General features: G+C 34.3%; 1 protein-coding gene across 1 annotated transcript; it reads left to right on the forward strand.

The window, feature by feature from the left end:
* Nucleotides 1-5,751: 5,751 nt before the first annotated feature.
* Nucleotides 5,752-6,105, forward strand: LOC128556593 (uncharacterized). Its single transcript, XM_053542131.1, has one exon. It carries the CDS (start codon nucleotides 5,752-5,754, stop codon nucleotides 6,103-6,105), a length of 354 nt encoding a protein of 117 aa, XP_053398106.1.
* Nucleotides 6,106-21,134: the final 15,029 nt, after the last annotated feature.

Below are 21,134 nucleotides of genomic sequence, written 5' to 3' on the forward strand. Positions count from 1 at the left end.
AATGCTTAGATCGATGGTAAACCTGAAATAGATCTTTAAACCTGATAGGTGTAAATTGCTAGTGTGTCGATGTTTACACAAGAATGGAAAAAGAGCATTCGTAGTTGTCTTTGAGCACGTTCCCGTTTATTATAATGGCACTGGTCTTTTGAATGGTGTGGACAGGGGGTGTTCTGCATATTTTCTTCATAAGCGTATAAAGTAGAATACTTGACGACAACAGTTTTCCCTGTTGGTGTCCGTATTTATACCTGTGTCCGTATTTTCCCGGCTGTACACCTTTGTTTATGAACGTGTCGTCTATGTTGTTTTTAAAAAAAACATGCTAAAAAGGAAAGGAGAAAGGCATTCGCCTTGTCTGACCCCTAAATGACATTCAAAAATATCACTGACATTATTAGAAAGTTTAACTTTTGATTTTACATTATCATACATAGACTTAATGACATCTAAAATTTTCCCTCTTACTCCTGTTTTAGTAAGTTTGTACCATAAAATGTCTTTCACAACGAAATCAAAAGCCTTCTGAAAATCAACAAATGCACAGAAATTAAACATATGAGAAATAAGGCTGTTTAACACAAAATTATCATCTATTGTGCTCAAATGTTTACGAAGGCCAGCTTGCGCTTCAATATAAACATGATAGTTTTCTGCCCACTGCGTAAGTTTAAGATTCTCGTGAACTGGTGAATTTGCCTAATACACTTAAGTGTTATACCTCTATAATTGCTTGGCTCTCTTGTATCACCACTTTTAAAAATGGGAACAAGAAAACCGTCGTTCCAAGAGTCTGGAAAATAACCTATATTTAGACATTTGTTAAATAACTGAGACAAGTATGGGAATAAAACATCTATTCCGTATTTGAAAAATTCATTTAATAATAAATCTGGACCTTCATTTGTATTACTATTCAACTGCTTAACTGCTTTTAGTATTTCTATCTAATTCGGTGAACATTATTTGAAGTTCCTCAATTAGATACCTTTCGTTAAAAAATAAAACATCTTTATCTGCTGATAAATCCTCAGGGTTATTTATGGCTTTAAAATTTCTAGCAAAATGATCCGGTGTATAAGAGAGTTAGGATAACTACAGCTAGTTAATCCCTTCAACATTTTTCAATACTGCTTAAGCATTATCTGTCCTCGATTTAATCAGCTTACTTTTTTCTGTCTTTGCTTAAAAAGTTTATTTCTTAGTACATGCTGAGAACGTGCCCTGTACATATTATCACTTTTCAGTTCTATCAGTTTCTATCAGAATTTAAACAGTTATAGAATAAGTCACGCTTTGAAGAACATTCGTCATCGAACCATTGCTCTTTCGTCCTTTTATTAAAACTATCAGTACTTTTTGGCACCTGCTTAAACAGAGGTATACTTCATCAATGATTTTCAAGAAATCAGAAATATTTTCGTCAACCTCGTTGCTGTGTGCTATATTATTGAAATTATTTGTCAAATTATTTAATTCATTTACAACAACGTCATCTGTCAATTTCTGTGTATAATCATGTATTTTATCAGAGTTCCATTTATATGTATATTCAATTCTACTACAGTTATTTTCATCCGACATGTTACTATAATGCGGTACGTTAGTCGGTTGAACGGTCGTACCTGCTGCTACTTGTCTGTATAATGTTTTGTTTAATTGCTGAGACGGTGATTGCATATTATACGTTTGATTTTCCCTGTTTGCTGGTCTCTCAAGCTCGATCCACTTTAAAATATCTAGCAAAATGATCCGGTGTATAAGAGAGTTAGGATAACTACAGCTAGTTAATCACTTCAACATTTTTCAATACTGCTTAAACATTATCTGTCCTCGATTTAATCAGCTTACTTTTTTCTGTCTATGCTTAAAAAGTACATACATGACACTGTTATCTTACCTTCGACATATTAGCCTTTCTTGCTGAATTGTCAACATCAGTTGACAATGAATAAACACTTCGGTTATCCTTAACACAAATTTCTGGTCTCGTGGCAGTCGGGAAATTTGTCCGCTACCACACGACCTTAGATGATAAATTTCGCAGGGTAGGCCATTTTCGCATCTGGACCAAAAGTTTCCCTTTCGGTGGCGAAAGCGATCCCAAAGTCTCTTCGCACGTTGGCGATTTCTTTTGGGTAATCACTTTGACATGCTGAATCGTGAGTTTCTAAGCTTTTTAGCCTGCTGCAGGATGTATTCGGTATCCTGATAGTCACGGAATGCCACAATTATCGGTCGCTTAGGAGTCTTTGGGCCATTATTCATAGCCGTCACTCAAACTCACACTTGACTCAAACTTGGGTAAGTATCACTCAAGTGAACCTCGAGTAGACCTTGCGGGAGTGAGAAGTGGAGTTCGATAGTCATATTCATAAATCCCACTCAGTCTTAACTTTCGGAAGGACAGCTCGAATAATGGTTTCATTGTATACAATAGATTTAGCGAATTATAACGGTTTAGCGGATTATAACGGTTTATATGATAATAGCATCAAAGGTATGCAAAAGTGCTGATCATCATTTTTGTAGTCGGAAATTGTCACATGTTTGTTCGTCCGCCCGACTATTTGTTATACAATACGTCCTTCCGTCCGTTCGTCCATCCGTCAATGAGATTAAGATTTTCTTCATGACATCAAATTTAAGGGAATGTATGAATTAACCAATATCTAGGCTTGTGAAATGTAAATATTTGTTACTACGATGAGTTTTTCTGGGAGTGACTGACGAGCCCCGTTAGATTAGGTTTTGTAAATGTGTATTTGAATTCCTTTATCTATTTTAACCGTTTGCATCAATTTACTGTCTTTTAATTTGTTGAGGAGCCTCCATGGCCGAGTGGTGAAGGTCGCTGACTTCAAATCACTTGCCCCTCATCGATGTGGGTTTGAGCCTCACTCGGGGCGTTGAATTCTTCATGTGAGGAAGCCATCCAGCTGGCTTACGGAAGGTCGGTGGTTCTACCCAGGTGCCCGCTCGTGATGAAATAATGCACGGAGGGGCAACCTGGGGTCTTCCTCCACCATTAAAGCTGGAAAGTCGCAATATGACCTATCATGTGTCGGTGCGACGTTAAATCCAAAAAAAGATAGGAATTAATTTGTTGGGTCTTTTTGCGTATTTGTCGTCCTCCGCAACATGTATTAAAAAAGAACATAATACTTTTTTTCCAAAATACCTTCCACAAATATGATCTTTCGCTTTAAATACATTACATGACACTGTTATCTTACCTTCTAATTAGTTAGATATTGTAAATTTATCATCTTAACTTACATTATGAGACCTTGAGAAACACTCAAGTGTCTCCAGGACCTCCCTCAACATTCACTCACTCTTGGGAGTTGACCTCGACTGTCACTCACCATTATGAATACAAATCGAATCTTTCCTGAGTAAAGACGTCACCGTTAGGCAAATTTATTTGAGTGTACTCAAGGAGTGGTGTTGGTGGACATAAAACTCTCCAAGATATAGTTCTAAATAGTCACTAAAAACTCAGAAAGTAGTGCATATGTATCTTTGGATCTCACGTCCGCTAGGTCGTAGAAAATAAGATTATTGCGGCTGGAGCTCGCTTCAATATCTATACTGTTGTATGCTAACTGTTTCAAGTGACCATTTCTCACGCTAATAATATGCTCCAGCGTATCAACTTTTCGAACTGCGTTATTTATTTTCTCAGTCATTGACTGTTAAGATCTATTGTTTTCGTCTAATTTCTCTTACTTTCGAAATATCATAACTTTTTCGTCGGTATTCAACGAATATAATGAATTGTCACTATTTGATGTTATAAACGAATTTTTTTTAAATTTATTTCAAACATTTTAGCATGTTCATATTCATTGTCGCTGATGCAACTTTCATTTAAGGTAGTACGCTGGTTTCCTACGAAAATTTCGAAGATAAGACTGATATCAGGTCTGTATTTACTAACATCTTTTGTCTTTCATTTGGAGGGAAAATGAAATTGTTCCGAGTCCACATTTCCTTTGAGGAGCGGCCCCTGGCGGCACATGTATTTTTCAAGGGAAATCGCCGCTTTATGTCATAATCGCATTAAAATTACGGCACGGCAGATTTTTTTTGTAAAATATACATTTCATTTCTGTTGGTAAACTAAATATCGCGACGTTGATACGTCACTTATGGTGTTAACGTCACACATACGTTTTGTTCATTATGTCCTTTATAGATACATTTTTGTATATACAGGACAAAATCCTATTAAGACTATATACAAGAACAGAGAGTACATTCACATGGATTTCTAAATACTGGCATCGTAATTAGCATTGTATGCAACCGATATGCATCTGCTAATTTGTTTTATGTATTTTTGAAACAGTTCTAGATCTAAGTTAATGCCTGTAGACTTCACTGTAAATCAATTCATGTTACATTTGTAAGCGCAATGATCTCAGTAACTCTTTAAGGAATGTATCCAGTCGGTGGTTGCTTGTAGTAAACTTCACTATAATCAATTTATGGTACATTTGTGAGCCGTGATATCCAAAATTGTGAAAAGAAATCAACAAAAAAATCTGACAATGCGCAGTCTGTAATTTATACAGGTGCTCAAGGTCTGCAGTGAGTCTTCGTAAAGAAGTGTTGCAGTCCGGAAATATCCGAATTTATTTGCATCTGCTGACCCATATGGGAAGTTTTGCAACGAAAACCCTTCTAGATGTCTTCAACCTGAGCTGGAAGGAGGGGAAATCTTCCACATGTCTGGAGGGAGGCGATTATGCACCTATCCTAAAACGTGGAAAAGACAGGAAGAAAGTAGCCAGCTAACGCCCTATAAGCCTCACCAGCTCAGTGGGGAAGACCATGGAAAGCATCATAAACCAACGAATGAAGTGGTACTTGGAAGCTAACAATATCTTGGCCCCAGACAGGCTGGCTTCAGGTCATTCCGGTCAACAGAGGATCAAACAACATACTTTGCACAAGAAATCGAAAAAAATGCCTTTCAGGCAAAACAGTGACATTGGTAGACCTTCAGAGAGCATGGGTGGATGGTCTTCTTGTGAAACTGCAGAGGAATGGTGTTGGAGGCACCATGTACAGATGGATAAAGTCCTATCTCTTCAACCGAAGGGCTATAGTGAACCTTGATGGAACCTCTAGTCATAAGTTTCTGCAGAGACATGGAGTTCCCCATGGAGGAGTACTCTCTCCTACTCTCTTTCTTCTCTTCATCAACGATCTGGAGGCTGAACTTCCAAGAGGAGTCAAAGCTGCTCTCTACGCGGATGATTTGGTGCTTTGGTGCTCAGAGGAATATGCAACAATTGCTAAGTACAGGATGCGACAGGCTTACAGCCTGGGCAGAAGAATGGTGTGTTTCAGGTCAACACTGAGAAGTCCTTCACAACCCTGTTTTCACTGTCACCAAAGCAAGACAAATGCTGGCTTTATTAGGATTTATGACACCCCACTTGCAGAAGTGGAGGAAGGCACATCTAACCAATGCAGAAAGTAAGGCACGAAAAAAGCTTCCCATTCTACGGAAACTTGCTGGTCCAAGACACATACCCGTCAGAGACATGGACACAGGTGTACACAGACGGCTTAGCCTCAGCTGCAATAAAAGACGGAGGATTTCATACTGCATACCTCGGGAAGATCAGAGACAAACAGTAATTCCAACCGGAAGGCACTGTACCAACTATAGAGCAGAGGTTGAGGCCATCAAACAAGCTATTAAACTCATTGAGCTGCCCCAACGTGGTTATCTTCATGGATGCTCTGTCAGTTCTCCAAGCACTGGAAAATTCCAAACAAACATCCATCGCCAGGGCACTGTTCAGCCTATACAAATCAAGAGTTGTGTCCTTACAATGGATACCTGCACACTGTGGTGTACCTGGAAATGAGAATGCAGACAAATTAGCCAAGCTTGGAGCTACAGATAACCAGCCACAAAATGCCATTACTCACGAAGAGAAGGTGACAATGATCAAAGCACTGACAAAGCCAAGGCCAACCAAGGATGACTACCACCTACTAGACAGACTTGAACAAGTCATCATCTTTAGGCTCCGCACAGGACATAATGGGTTAAATGCCCACATGTGCACAAAGCTTAAATAAATTGTCTCCTTCTCCGATGTGCCCTTGTGGCCTGGAACAGCAAACTGCTGAGCACATTCTGCAGAGATGCCCACGTCTTGAGAACCAAAGGAAAAGTGTGTGGCCAAACAGCACCCCAATGAAAATCACAGTGCACGGCAAGATGGAGGACCTGAAGAAGACGGCATCCTTTATTGCTGGATCAGGGGTGACAGTGTAGGCGGTGAACGCCAAGAAGAAGATTCGCATCTGCGTAAAAATGCGCTTTTACACTAAATACCAGTAAAATGCTTTGTTTTCAGCATTCTGGCGATCATGTAAATAACAAAACATTTCAAATGGCTGTTTTATTTATTTCTTAGTTTTATCCGTCTTTAAAGTTTTTTGAAACACCAACAGAAATGCAAGAGATGAAGCACTGGAATATCATACTTCGGTGTGGAATGGAAATGAATGATTCCAATATGCCGCCGAAATTCTATAATCTACTAGACGTTTTTGTACAACAGTGAATCATGTCGAAAGTGCGTTTCCTTGCAAACATCTGACAGAAACAGCGGGTCTGAACAATGAACGCATGCCTCTATACATTTCGCAAGCAGCCCCAGTTCAACCCCTCTTCTTCCATCTTTCCATCCTAAATATGTCGTCTGCGTCGATTGTATCTTTTTACTGTATTTCCTGAATGTTTTGTAGAATTTATTTTTGTTATGTAGTTTGGAAGCAAGTTTTCCCTCAATATTACAGTCTTGCATTTACGTTGACATTTCAAACTTCATGCACTAAACGGCATCAAAATGAGCTTTATCCAAGAAACCTTTTCAAATACACAGACTGAAGTACTTTTTTACCGCAAGAGGCATTATCTCATTTATTAATCATATGCTTAAGATTCGATATAGAACATATCTATAAAATAAAACACATTGATTTTATTTATTGAAAATATTCAAAATAGGTTTAAAAAGCGATAAGCGATATGTTAGGCTATAATGAAAATCAAAATCTCTAAATAAAGTTATATATCATAACAAAAAAGATGTTATTGCCACTGTTCAAAATGTTCCTTTTCGTTAAATATATATTTCATTTTTGTCTGGAAAGCAGTTTCACCACATTTCGTATCTTGAAAACAGTGGATTCGTTGATAGCTTCTAGTCACTAGATTGAAAAGCAACTTAATTAAACATTTCATATTGAAGGCAAAATATAAATTTGCAAAGGATGTGTCGGTGAAGATCCCTCCTTTTATTTTATTTTTTTGTCGGGAAAATTAAAGAAACCTATATTTGAAAATAAAGAATTTTGACCGCTCCGTTTTAATTCATAGTGGCTAAACCGATAGATTTTTTTCTACCCCTTCCCCCAAAACTTGGTGGACATGAACAAGTTGAAAAATTTCACCCAAACTGTGGGCAAGTAGCTTTAACTGACTCTGATATATATAGATTCTAATACAAGATAATATACTTAGATTGTAAAATACGCAACATTGTACATTATGTGAATATAAAAACGATTAGATATTTGTGGATTTTGACAACATTAATTTTAATGCGATTATGACAGAAAAGCTGCGATTTGCCTTGAAAAATACATGTGCCGCCAGGGGGCGCTCCTGAAAGGAAATGTTGACTCGGAACAATTTTATTTTTTCTCCAAATGAAAGACAGATGCTAGTACATAAAGACCTAATATCAGTCTTATATCTCATACTTCGAAATTTTCGTAGGAAACCTGCGAACCACCTTAAAATATAATATAATTCTTCTTTAGGAGGTAATTTTGTTTCTTTAAATTTTTAAAACGAATCCATGTTATCATATGGATAAACACCTTTTGTTTTAATAATTCAATGCTATCGCTATCAAATTCTTGGGAAGTGTACTTAAATTCTAGAATATTTTTACTAAGTTATATAAATTTTTTTAAAAATATGAAAATCAAAGCACTTACCATAAAATGCCATGTATCTTAGGAATAACATCAATTTCTTTTTAAATGTTCCTATTTGTTGCATAATAATATGGCCATCATAACCTCTTATGAAAAATGACAGGAATTTTGTGTTTTAGTCTGAAATTAATATTACATTTTGAATGAGCACTTCCTCTAAATTTTCCTATTATATGACGATGATCTCGGACTGGAATTTTATTTTTCTTATACTCTTTTTTCACAAATATGAAAAGACGTTTGTTGTTTTTTTTTAATACAGCCTCGTCTTTTTTAGACATTTTTAAATCATCTTACAATATTCCTCTTCCTCAAGCGTTTTTTCAATGAATTTATTGCATTAGGTCCTCTGTAAATTTCAGTTGGTTTAGTATATTGCGAATCACGTGACAAATATGGCGGACATGTTTTTTTTCTGTTCCGATGAGAATTTTGGAAAATTTAAAAATTAAAGTGATTGATTAAACGGATTTTAATGTACATACGTTTTATGGACTAGTGAGTGAGTTGGGTTTTACGGCGAATCGACACAAAATGGTCATATATCGCCGAGTTTTATGGACTAACTGGACTAACTGTCATAACACGGTTGGTAAACGCGCAATCCAATTCCCGCTGAGAATACGCTTAAAATGGGTTGGGCGACGTCCGGTGCTGGTGTTGCGCGTAAAAAAGACGAAATTGAGGTGTGTGAAGTTATGATTTTGCTTAGTATGAGACAAGAGAAATTTTTCTCGAAAAAAAAAAACAACAAAATGCAATTCGTCACAAATATGATAATACATCTTATATGTAAAATACACTGTATCTGGTTTGTAATTTATGATTCGGCTCACAAAAACTCTGGCGACACGAAGCGTGAAAAAAGTACGAAATCAACAAAAAATTGCAGTTTCTTATGCCTTATCTGAGGACATCTGATGCTTTTTATGATAACTCAACTGTTATGAAGTAACGAATATCAAAATCATTTGCTTCAAATCCTGCATACGGGAACATAATTGACAAAAAATCAAAGAAGAGTGTTTTCTTACGAGAGCAAATTAAGCGAAACTAACAGTAAACTTACAGAAATAGAGGCCAGCAGACATTTTGACAGCCAATTATGTGATGAAATAAAGTCAAAACAGGTCGATATTGATCAAATGATCAAGACTATGATAATCTCAAACAAGAAAACAATCGTCTATCGGAGGAAATGCTAGACATGCAATCTAGATCATTGAGAGACAATTTGTTATTTCTTAACTTTGAAGAATGGAAGGTTCCCGAAGACGTAAAGCAGAGAAGACAAAAAATTACTTGACTTTTTTTGCATCAGACCTTGGAATCCAAGAAGCCCAAACGTCAATCAAAATCGATCGCGCTCATCGTGTAGGCAGTTACGTCATTGGAAAGATACGTCCAACTGTAGCAAAGTTCAGTTGGTCTGTGGATAAACATGATATAAAACAAAAGATAAACGAAAAACGCGGGATAAAAAATACATACAAAAGCCGGAGACCAGTATCCAAAAGTCATCCAGGAACGCAGAAGAGCCCTGATATCAGAACTTATCAAGGCAAAAGAAGCAAATAAACATGCTGTGTTAAGCAATGATAGGTTGTTCATAGACGGCAAGCGCTTTATCCCTGATGCAAGTTCTCAATGGAATGTTATTGAGAAGCAGTCTAAATTTCTGCAAAGGTTAAGCAATAAACTAGATGACAGCGATTTTGTACATATTATCAATAATAACTATGTCATATTAATCACAGAAGCCTGGAACTCTATATGGTATATTCTTTAAAGTAAATGGTAAATCTATAAAACGAGGCCCCAGAAAACCCAAAGTAAAAAGTCTCTATGGTTTGATGAACAGTGCAAAAGTGCCAAATCAGCATTTTATAAAGATAAACGAATCTTCCATTCTTACCCTACGAAAATCGAGCAAAATTCTTTACTAGTAGAATGCTTCTGTTAAAAGAAGAGCGAGAGGTAAATTCAGTTTCCAAGAAAAGTCAAAGCCAACTTCTTTGAGTAAGATGAACCCTAAAAAATTCTGGAAATATATAAATAAGTTCAAGAATAATGTACGCCCAAGTTTACATTGATTTTGCGGAGCATTTTCAAAACATTTCAAATTACTATTGATGATGACACCTTTCACCATGGGTCAATAGTTATTGATGAGTTAGACTGCCCGTTTACAGTTGAAGAAATCTAAAAAAATATATATTCCCTCAAAAGAAACAAAAAGTAATTTGTATGCCCCTCTTCGAAGGAGGGGTATATTGTTTTGTAGATGTTGGTCTGTCGGTCGGTCGGTATGTAGACCAATCCGTTTCCGGATGATAACTCAAGAACGCTTGGGCCTAGGATCATGAATGTTGATAGGGAGGTTGGTCATCACCAGTAAATGACCCCTATTGATTTTGAGGTCAGTATTGTCAAAGGTCAAGGTCCCAGTGACCCTGAACAGTAAAACGGTTTCCGGATGATAACTCAAGAACGCATAGGCTTATTGTCTAGAAAATTGATAGTTAGGTTGGTCATGATCAGTAGATGACCCCTATTGATTTTGAGGTCATTAGGTCAAAGGTCAAGGTCACATTTACCAGGAACAGTTAAACGGTTTCTGATCTTCTTGTCCAAAACAGGATCATGAAAATTGACAGGGAGGTTGGTCATCACCAGTAGATGATCCCTATTGATTTTGAGGTCAGTATGTCGAAGGTCAAGGTCACAGTGACCCTGAACAGTAAAACGGTTTCCGTATGATAACTCAAGAACGCTTGGGCCTAGGATCATGAATGTTGATAGGGAGGTTGGTCGTGACCAGCAGATGACTCCTATTGATTTTGAGGTTAGTATGTCAAAGGTCAAGGTCACAGTGACCAGGTACAGTAAAATGGTTTCCGGGCAATAATTCAAGAACGCTTAGGCTTATTGTCTAGAAAATTGATAGTTAGGTTGGTCATGACCAGTAGATGACCCCTATTGATTTTGAGGTCATTAGGTCAAAGGTCAAGGTCACATTTACCAGGAACAGTTAAACGGTTTCTGATCTTCTTGTCCAAAACCACAGGGCCTAGGGCTTTGATATTTTGTATGTAGCAAAATCTAGTGGTCCTCTAGCAAGATTGTTCAGATTATTTCCATGGGGTCGAATGTGGCCCCATCCCGGGGGTCACATGGTTTATATAGACTTTTAAACCACAGGTCCTAGGGCTTTGATATTTTGTTTATGATATCATCTTACAAAGATTGTCCAAATTATTCCCCTAGGGTCAAATATGGCCCCACCCTGGGGGTCACATGGTTTACATAGACTTATGTAGGGAAAAACTTTGAAAATCTTCTTGTCCAAACCACAAAGACTAGGGCTTTGATATTTGTAATGTAGCATCATCTAGTGGTTCTCTACCAAATTTGTTCAAATTATCCCTCTAGGGTCAAGTATGGCCCCTCCCCGGGGGTCACATGGTTCATATAGACTTATATAGGGAAAAACTTAGAATCTTCATGTCTATACATCATTCAAATTTGGACCAAATGTATTGTTTTAAGTGGCAAGATGAACCTTGACATTAGTTGACCTTGATCTTGACCTAGTGACCTACTTTCACATTTCTGTAGCTACAGCCTTCAAATTTGGACCACATGTTTGTGTACCGAAACAAACCTTGACCTTGTTATTGACCTAGTAACTTACTTTCACATTTTTGAAGGTAAGGCTTCAAATTTGGACTTCATGCATATTTTTTGTTCTGAATTGAAATTTGACATTGATTTTTACCTTTCACATTTCTCAAGCTACATGCTTAGTTCTGTCTGCAGAAATGAACCTTGAACTTGAAATTGATCTAGTGACCTACTTTCACATTTCTCAAGCCACAGCCTTCAAATCTGGACCACATGTTTTTGTACCGAAATAAAATCTGACATTGATTTTGATCTTGAGCTTGTCTTGAAATTTGGAACATTCAAAAATGGCTCAGTGGTTGATGCCAAGATCACTTGTGATCTCTTGTTAGGTTAATAGGTTAAAGTCAGATTGGACCAGAACAGTAGAACACTTGTTTACAGTGAGCATATAATTTCAGTTCCTTGTGCAATTACTGAATGCGATCAAGGGGGGGGGGTGCATTTCGTGTTCGACGAGCTCTTGTAAAAATATGGCTGATTTTTTTCATAGACACAAATCAGTTTATCTCACCATATCTTGTTATTGTTTTTAATAAAATATTTGATACAGGAAATCCAGAATTATGGTGTATTGGAGTAATTGTTCCAATAGACAAGAAGGGGAATTTTGAAAATCCTTCTAATGAACGTGGAATAACACTTGTAAATGAAATGGGTAAAATATTTTCACTTGCCCTTAGAAATAGACTGAATAAGTGGTGTGAATCAGAGCATATTTTTAATAATTCAAAGTTTGATTCATGACTTTGAATGGTACATGTCTAAGCTAGAATATTTTAGAAAATTTAAATCGAACTTTTGTTATGAAAATTATCTGGATATAGTAACTAATAATGCATTAATAATGCATTAAGAAAACAACTAACATGTTTTAGACTGAGCTCACTTGATTTAGAAATAGAATTTGGTAGATTTTCTGGAACTATAAGTAAGTAAGTAAGTAAGTAAATATTTTATTATAGTGACATCTACCTAAAACAGCAAATATTATTTCGTAACATGACAAAACAAAGTTATAAAACACGTCCAAATGGACCTATATGTCACCTGACTGAAATAACTTTAAATATATCACATTTAAATCACGTATGTTACAGTTATATTGGTATCAATGGTATCAGTGTGCCCATACCACGTGACTTTGACGTCATTTTATAGCTAAGACGGCAAGCCGAACATACCGAAGAATTGGGCAAAAATCGATTCTATTAACTTTCCTTGCTTATTGAGATCAACGTTATACATTATTGTCTCCCTTCGACCGTCTAGCTAAATATCGATCAATATCGGATATTTTTTAGCGAGTGTTGAAGATCGATTTGGTTCGGCTATCTCCGCTTATCGTATCACGGGAGGTGCTGATCATAAAAAAAAAAACAAGGATTATAGATAGAGATCTACTGTAAAAACGTAGTGGGAAGGGTGATTTATTTTACACCAATTTTAAGTACCGGTAAAACAACAACAGCAAATATAGTCATCAACTTGGTTTAATTCTGTTTTTCAATAATGTAAAATACGGAACGGAAAAAAGAAGACACTACGTTATTTATTCTTTTATTTTGCATAGTATATGAAAATATGAGCAACACTATATGATCTTCTTTATATTTTACATTAAAGAAACTGAGACATAAAAACATATATAAATACACAAAATCATGTATGTTAGGCGAGCATAACATACATGTACATGAAACTACTATTATCTTAAATAAAAAATAGAAAGCAGAAAAAAAGTATAATTTTTAAAAATGCTTACAAATTAACTTGACAATTTCATTTTCAGTTATCATAAATAGATGTGAATTGCATTTTTTATTACATTCAATGGAGTGAAAATTTAAGTAATTAATAAATTGGTTGCGGAGTGAAAAATTCGGTAATAAATCAATTGATTGCATTTAATCATATTTAACTTGTCAAAAATAATTTTGCTACGTAATGAACATTTGAAAAACATGTTGTCACACACTAATGAAAAATGAACAGAAAAACAAACTAACAAACATACTTGACAATGTAAAAGGTATCTTTTTATGACACCAGAGCCTGTTTAATTGGAAGTGTGACCTATTTGCCCACGAGCCAGTCATTGTGTAGTAAAGTATGTGCGAATTATGACTTCTCAAGGTTTCTCAAAGGGACTGACTGATTTAATAAATGTCAGATTTTTTAAATAAAAAGTGGAAAACCTAAGAACAAAACAAGCTCATCATAGAAAAAAAAGTCTTTTAGGAAAGATTTAGGATAATGTGACACTAATGTAGTGTAAAGGTTATTCATAATAATTATCACGAATATTTATACTAAATGAACAAGGGATTACAGATTTTTCATCTCTTTTAGCGCGTGCTTTATTTTCTTGAGATTAGCTGTGCGTACATTCAGTTCAATTCAATTTCGATTTATTGCATAAACACAATGCCTACAGCAAGTGAAAGCATTATATAATATGGAGCTGAGAGAGTACATAATAATTTTCAGGAGAGACAATAAACCAAAGAGCTATTAAAATGTATTTTATACTTATTTGAATAAACTAATAAATCAATAAACGACAATTTTTCACAATGTTGTCACAAAACGTTAATAGTATGATATCTTCACTCTAAGGCGAACCTTCGAACCTTTCACATGTGTTTTTAATATCGAACAATTAACCTGTATTTAGGAAAAAATACTGTTAATCAAATACAAGTAAAAACTCAATCACTGTCACATTATTTTATGTATCTAACAACATTTGTACTTGAAAAAGAAAGAATATATTTATTGTGTATTTAAGTCTCGTTCATTAAACATGTAACAATTTTCAAAATGCTCTTACGCAATCACCGAGAAGATTATTATCTGTGTATTTAATAAAAAGACCTGATCGTCCCTAATCCCCTAATAAAATAATAATACCGAATAATAGGTGTTGATAAGCAATAAACTTGCAAAAAGCTGTTAATTGGGAATAAGCAACTATCGAAAAGTGCTTTAATAGTTTTATTGTTTATTTACGTCTCATCAATGTACATACATATAATACAACATAAAACATCATAATTAATTAAAATATGAATTTATAAAACAGTACATTGCCACTCTAAGCAGAGTTATAAGACAATAATTATTCTGATATCATGGACATAATTCATTTACATTGACCAACATAGGAAAGTGTTTTAAAATAAAAGGAAAGCACCACTACTAATCAGTTATAAAGAGGAAATGTCTTAAAAACTGATAATAAAGTGAATTTATAAATGGGTGTTACTGTGCTAGATAAACAGGTATAAAACATAATATGGCTGTTTTAGAGGCTCCGAAAACAATTTATTCAAGATGTTGCATCATATAAATTCTTTATAACATATTTATGGTTAAAACTTAAACTATGGGATATAAGTATAATTAAACGAATCTTTAAAATACGAGACAGTGGCTATATCTTTTTTTTAAAGAAATATATATATTGTTGCAACGTGCATCATGTCTTATGATTTTTTTTATTTATTAACATGATACGTCAGCATCTTTCCCTGTAACATTTATTTTGTGGAAAGCTAGTAATTCGCAAAAACTATGGTTCGCCTAAATATAACTGAAATTATTCCCGCACTGCTATTATCACTTCTGTAATTATCTGCAATAACAAAACGTACTTTCCAAGTTGCACACCTGGTTAATTGATCACATACCGCTCCATTTGCACAATATCTTTGTCCTTAAACCAGATTAAAGAAATAATAATTTGAAATTATAGATAATTTACATACTCAAGCTTCTTTTCTAAATGTGTATAACAAACAGTAAAATATAGACCATTTATATACTTTAGCTTCTTTTCTAATTGTGTAAATTTAATTCATGATATTGTTATGACTTTCACTTCTTCTTCTCTCTCTCTACCTTTCTTTCTTTTATATTGATGCATGCAGTAAGAATTACCAATGGAAAATAATACTCTGTTGTAACAATCAGCTCTTTCTGTATCATCGGTAGCTAAACTCCGGGCGAGTTCGTGCGTTTCCGCACGCGTTCGGAAATACCACGGACATGTGCAAATAAAGAAATAATACAAAAATCACCAACTTTTAAACGTCTAGGGAAGCAAGAGAAAAGAATGACGAACACTTCAATAGGATAATAAATATTGTGTGTTCATTCTAATTAAAACAATATTTGTTCAAACTTTTTTTCCTTCTTTGTTTCTATTGGAAAATATCAACCAGATAAAAATCGATATCGCACAGCCAGGTGATTTCAAGGGGGATAATTTTACCGATAAGGCCGCAAATTTTACCTAAATATTGATCATGTTCCGTCGATTCGATTCTTCAAAGTAGCGTAAGTTCTTTATTTCTTGATCAAATATGACCAAATAAAGCGCAGGCTAACGAAAAAAGTGAGTACTTCACTCACAAGTAAACGGTTTTATCAACAGATGAACAGTTTTGGCCTGAAAACGGGAAAACTGTTTTGTTTAGAGAAAATGAGCATGGTAAGACGGCAAGCAAGAGCCCTTTTTAACAGAAAAACGGATGATTGTACACATCAGAGGTATCGCACGTATTACCGATTCACAGGAATTTAATGCCGGCTCTGTAGGAGGCCTTAATTGACAAAAATGTAGCAGAATTATTTAAAAACTTTTAAAAAATCCAAAATATGCTAAGACGGCAAGTCCGCTAAGACGGCAAGTCATTTTTATTAGATATACCTGGTTGCACCAACTTACGTTATTCAACACTTCCGTGGTTACAAGCCGTCCATCCTTCTATCAATCCGTCCGTCAGTAACATTTTTACTATGTTTCATCAATGCTTGTGAAATAAAATAGAGAAAAGTGGAAACTTTACAGATCGCCCAACACGTCAAAAACGAAAATGTTGCAGGCTCGGTTTGATTGAGCCTGTTCATGGACGGCAGTGGAAATGCATGCTACCGTCCACGCCCTCTAGCCCCGGGTTGAGCAGAACTCAACATTTACACATGCTAAAAGTACAATAAGCAATTTAGAGACATCCACAGATGTATTCAAACGGCGGTGAACATGGAACCTTCAATGAACACTTACATAAAAGTTCAGTGACATTCATTGATCATCTTTCATCTTCTCCTTGAATCACTAGTGCTGGGCAAAAGAGATATAAACGGTTTATCCTCACTGTTTTCTCATTAAGGCAAAACAATTATTTTAACTTTTGACCATACACCGTTTTTGGTGGAATTACACACTATCACTGAAGCTGCCATATGCATCGCCGAATGAATACATCATCGGATGTTGCTAAATTGATTTTTAAGTTGAAACCACGAAGTGGTTGAGACCTATAATTATCGCATAGTGCGGCAATTTTCCTTTGATCTTTGCAGCATGTTATACATAGTAACACACATTATTACTACAAAACTGTGCTGATATCTTACAAAACTGTTGCGATATATATCAACACAGAAATCTCTATGGAGTTTCATAAGAAAAAAAGTGTTCCGATATATATCAGCACAGTAAAACTGTTCCGATATATATCGGAACACTTTTTCTCTATTGAGGTCCTATCAAGGGAGTATTATTTTTTCCTTTCAAAGAAAAGATGATTTTAGCTCCAATTTACAGTTCACAGAGAAAGAATTGTCATAAACACCTACATTTATAAAGTAAAAGAATAAATAAACTAGAATATTTCAAAAACTTGATAGTTATTGCCAAATTCAGAAATACATGAAATATATGAAATTCTGAGATTTCTCAAATGTTTCTTTTTCTTTGATTTTTTTTACAAACAAAACAACAAGTTTTACAATATGTCTGGCCAATGAAATGCAAAGATTTAAAACCAATGCAGAAATTTGTTGGGTACTTTTATCTGGGGAACACATTTTCTAAAACAGAAGTTTTAGTGTTTCAGTCAGCGAGGTGCAGAAAGGGAATCAAAATAGTAAAAATAATAATAAACAAATTTAAATGAAAATAATATATAAATTTTAATGATAAACTATGCGATAAAACAGTTATAATATGTAGTGCTCGTGTGTTACCAGGATATATCAGAGCTAGGGGTACATCTCATCATTTTTCTCTTCACATATCTGTCTCGGCCTACTGGCCTCGACGATATGTGCAGAGAAAAATACCCTCGATGTACCCTTAGCTCTGATATATCCTGGTAACACACTCTCACACATACTATAACTATTACTTACCGTATTCCAGAGCTTGCAAAAATATCAGACTAACCATTTTCACTGAAAGACAGATTAATCCGCTGTAAGGTTTTTGCCCGTTTTTTTTTTCGGGCTAATCGACAGATATTCTTATTGATGTTTTCTGAACATTGTTCTACAGTCGGTTGATATTTTCATACATATGTAAATACAATAAGGTTAAAGAATGCGTATTAAAATTATGTTTTTAAGTCTGTTGATCCATCGAGCATGACTAAGTTGAAAAGCGAAGGTGTATTCCTTTAAAACAATTCAGAAAAACCACAGACATGACCGAAGCGCATGAAAATATGCCGTGAAAAAAATAGTTCAGAACGTATAAGAATGATTTCTCTAGTTTTAGCCTTAATACATAATGCACTCGTCAGTAATAAAACAAACAGCTTATGATCTGAATCATTTTTTCTAGTTGTATACGATATAGATCTGCATGCGATTCTTTCTACCTGTCCTGATTCGAATGACAAGGGAGATCACTGTGTAGGAGTAAGCTAAATGATAAACTGCTTTATTTCATTTAAAAATAGATTTTCTTTCTGAATTACTTCCGTTTATTCTTATTTTATCCTTATTTTTGTACAGCTTTAATAACGACCGATTCATATTATTTATTATTTAACATTTTACTTTATCGTTTTAATATCTCTGTAATACTATAATTCCACATTCATTTTTATTTCTTATTTTTAATAAATTGTTTCTGCTAAATACACCCCTAAAGTTTTTAATTTTTAATTGTTTTACCCATTGTTCTATTTCAAAGTTAGAAATTGGTTTGTTTATAAATTTTATTTTTTTTTTAATATGGGAATTCGTCTGTAAGGTCTTCTCTGAGAATCAATCTGTATACCCTGACCATGTCCCTTACCACTTAACAAAGATGTAATCAAAGGTATTCCTAGACTAGCAGCCAGCATACCCAAAAAGCCGCCATTTTGTCTCTGTTTTTGTGTTAATTTAATCACTCCATAGCCTAATAGTTGCCTTTTTTGATTAGGTGTAATATATGGTATTATCATATTTCTCTTATCATTAGCTACTGAAATCATACCATTTCCAAGTAACTTACTAACACCAGTACTGGCCAGTCCAGACAAAGCGCCGATGCCTAGAGGGGCTAATATATTTGGAGCTATTTTTGCTGCCATTGGAAGAATTGTTTTTCCTAACAAACCAGCCAAAGCTCCTAAAAATCCACCATTTTGACCTTGACTGGACATTTGTTTTTTTGAAATTGTAATTTCTAATCCCTTGTTATTTGCAACAGCTTTTTTAATTTGATTAATTTGTGTTTTTGTTAAAAGTAAAGGGAAGTTTCCACGTAATTGTTCATGTTTTAATCTAAAATTATATGAAGTTTTATTATTATATGCTTTAGCTAAATTTTTCTTTTGTCCATCTGTAAGGTTAACTTTATATTCAATATAATTTGATGACATTATATACTTTATATTTATTTTAATTTTATTTAAACAGTAACAAGTTCATTTCCAATAGTATTTATTTCAACTGTTTCTTCATACAATACAATTGCGTAAACACGATATCTTGCAGTGGGAAGTGTATTTAAACGAAAGTGTAATGTAATATGCTTAGGATCTTCCGTTATTACTTCCTTTTTATATTCCAAGTTAAAATGAACAAATCCAAACAAACTTTGAAAATTAAATCTATTTAGCAGACTTCCAGTAGTCTTATCATTTTGTTTATAATAATAATTAATTACATCATCATATATTCTTGATATACTTGTGTATTCTATTTCTGGATAAAAAACACCATTACCAACTTCAAGACGACAGGAGCTTAAAGTGCAATCATTATCTGCTGCATTAACTTTAAATGTATCTAATAAATACGGATTATGTATTTGTGTATTACTTTTATCAGGTCGTTGTAAATAAACAAATACATGTTGTGGTTTTGTTACACCAGCCGTTATTCTAAAAGTTGTATTAATTTGTTGTGTATCATTCGATTGTGTCACCATTTCCCGTAGGTATGATCATCTCGCTTTTGTAAATCTTTCAGAAATTAGATTAAGTCCAAATTCATTGAAAATTAAACGTGGAACCCATAGAATTAATTTTGTTACAATTACCCTACCTGGGTCTCCGCCAGCTCTAAAAATTAATTCATCATCATTTGTCAGCTGTAATATTATTTGAATTTGACTTGGAGGTAAAATATTAGTTTCTAAACCCTGAAAAAATGAATAATTATTTAGCGGAATCTTAACATTTACCTCATTACCACCTTGGATTAATACCTTTCTAATTTTTATCATAAACTTTTTTACTCATTATATAAAAATAAAATTTAATTAAATTTCTTTTAAAATTAATGTAAAACTTGTTTCAACCCCATTAAAATTAATTATTCTACCAAATATGTCTGTAATATATATTCTTATTGAATTTATCATAGTTTTATTAACTTCAGAATATCCAATTATCCGAGGTTCTTTTGTAAATGGATAACCTTTTGTAAGATCTGCAGTACTTAAAGCATAGATAATATCACTGAAATTACCATCAACAAGTGAATTATCAATAAGATCACAATGAATATAGATTGTATCCACAGAGTTAGTTATATTTGGTGTTGTAGTTCCCCATTCAGTATTTCTCAATGCTTTTTTCTCAAATCCAAGCAGTGTATGAAAATTTGACATTCTTAAATCTAACATAAAATTATCTTTAATTGAAATCAAAATCTTAAAACTACTTAAATCAAATTCCAAACTTATTGGAGCAATGTCTGATTTATCAAATTCATAATCATCATTACTTATTAATGTTTCCCTTATGTAATTATTAATATCAGTGTAACTGTAAGAACCATTTGTAAATATAATATCTTTCCAATCCTTGCCATTATTATAACGAATTCTTTTATTGTCATATTCATCACAAATATTATGCCAAGATGTCACAAATTGACATACGGGCCTTATTTTATCTGTAGTGTAAATGCAGGTATTGCATCATCTTTTTGTAAATTTTTGAGTTATTGAGGTAAATATCAGATTTCACGCATGAAATACCTCTCATGTTTTTCTGTATTTCATAACTTAAATTTCCATGTAAATTTCATTAAATTCTGTTCAGTAATAAGAAAGTTGATATTTTATAAACTTCAGTAATTTATGTTTTTATCCCCAAAACCACTATAATGGGCCTCAAATT

The sequence above is a fragment of the Mercenaria mercenaria genome, chromosome 4 (genome assembly GCF_021730395.1).
Source record: "Mercenaria mercenaria strain notata chromosome 4, MADL_Memer_1, whole genome shotgun sequence".
Lineage (NCBI taxonomy): Eukaryota > Metazoa > Mollusca > Bivalvia > Venerida > Veneridae > Mercenaria > Mercenaria mercenaria.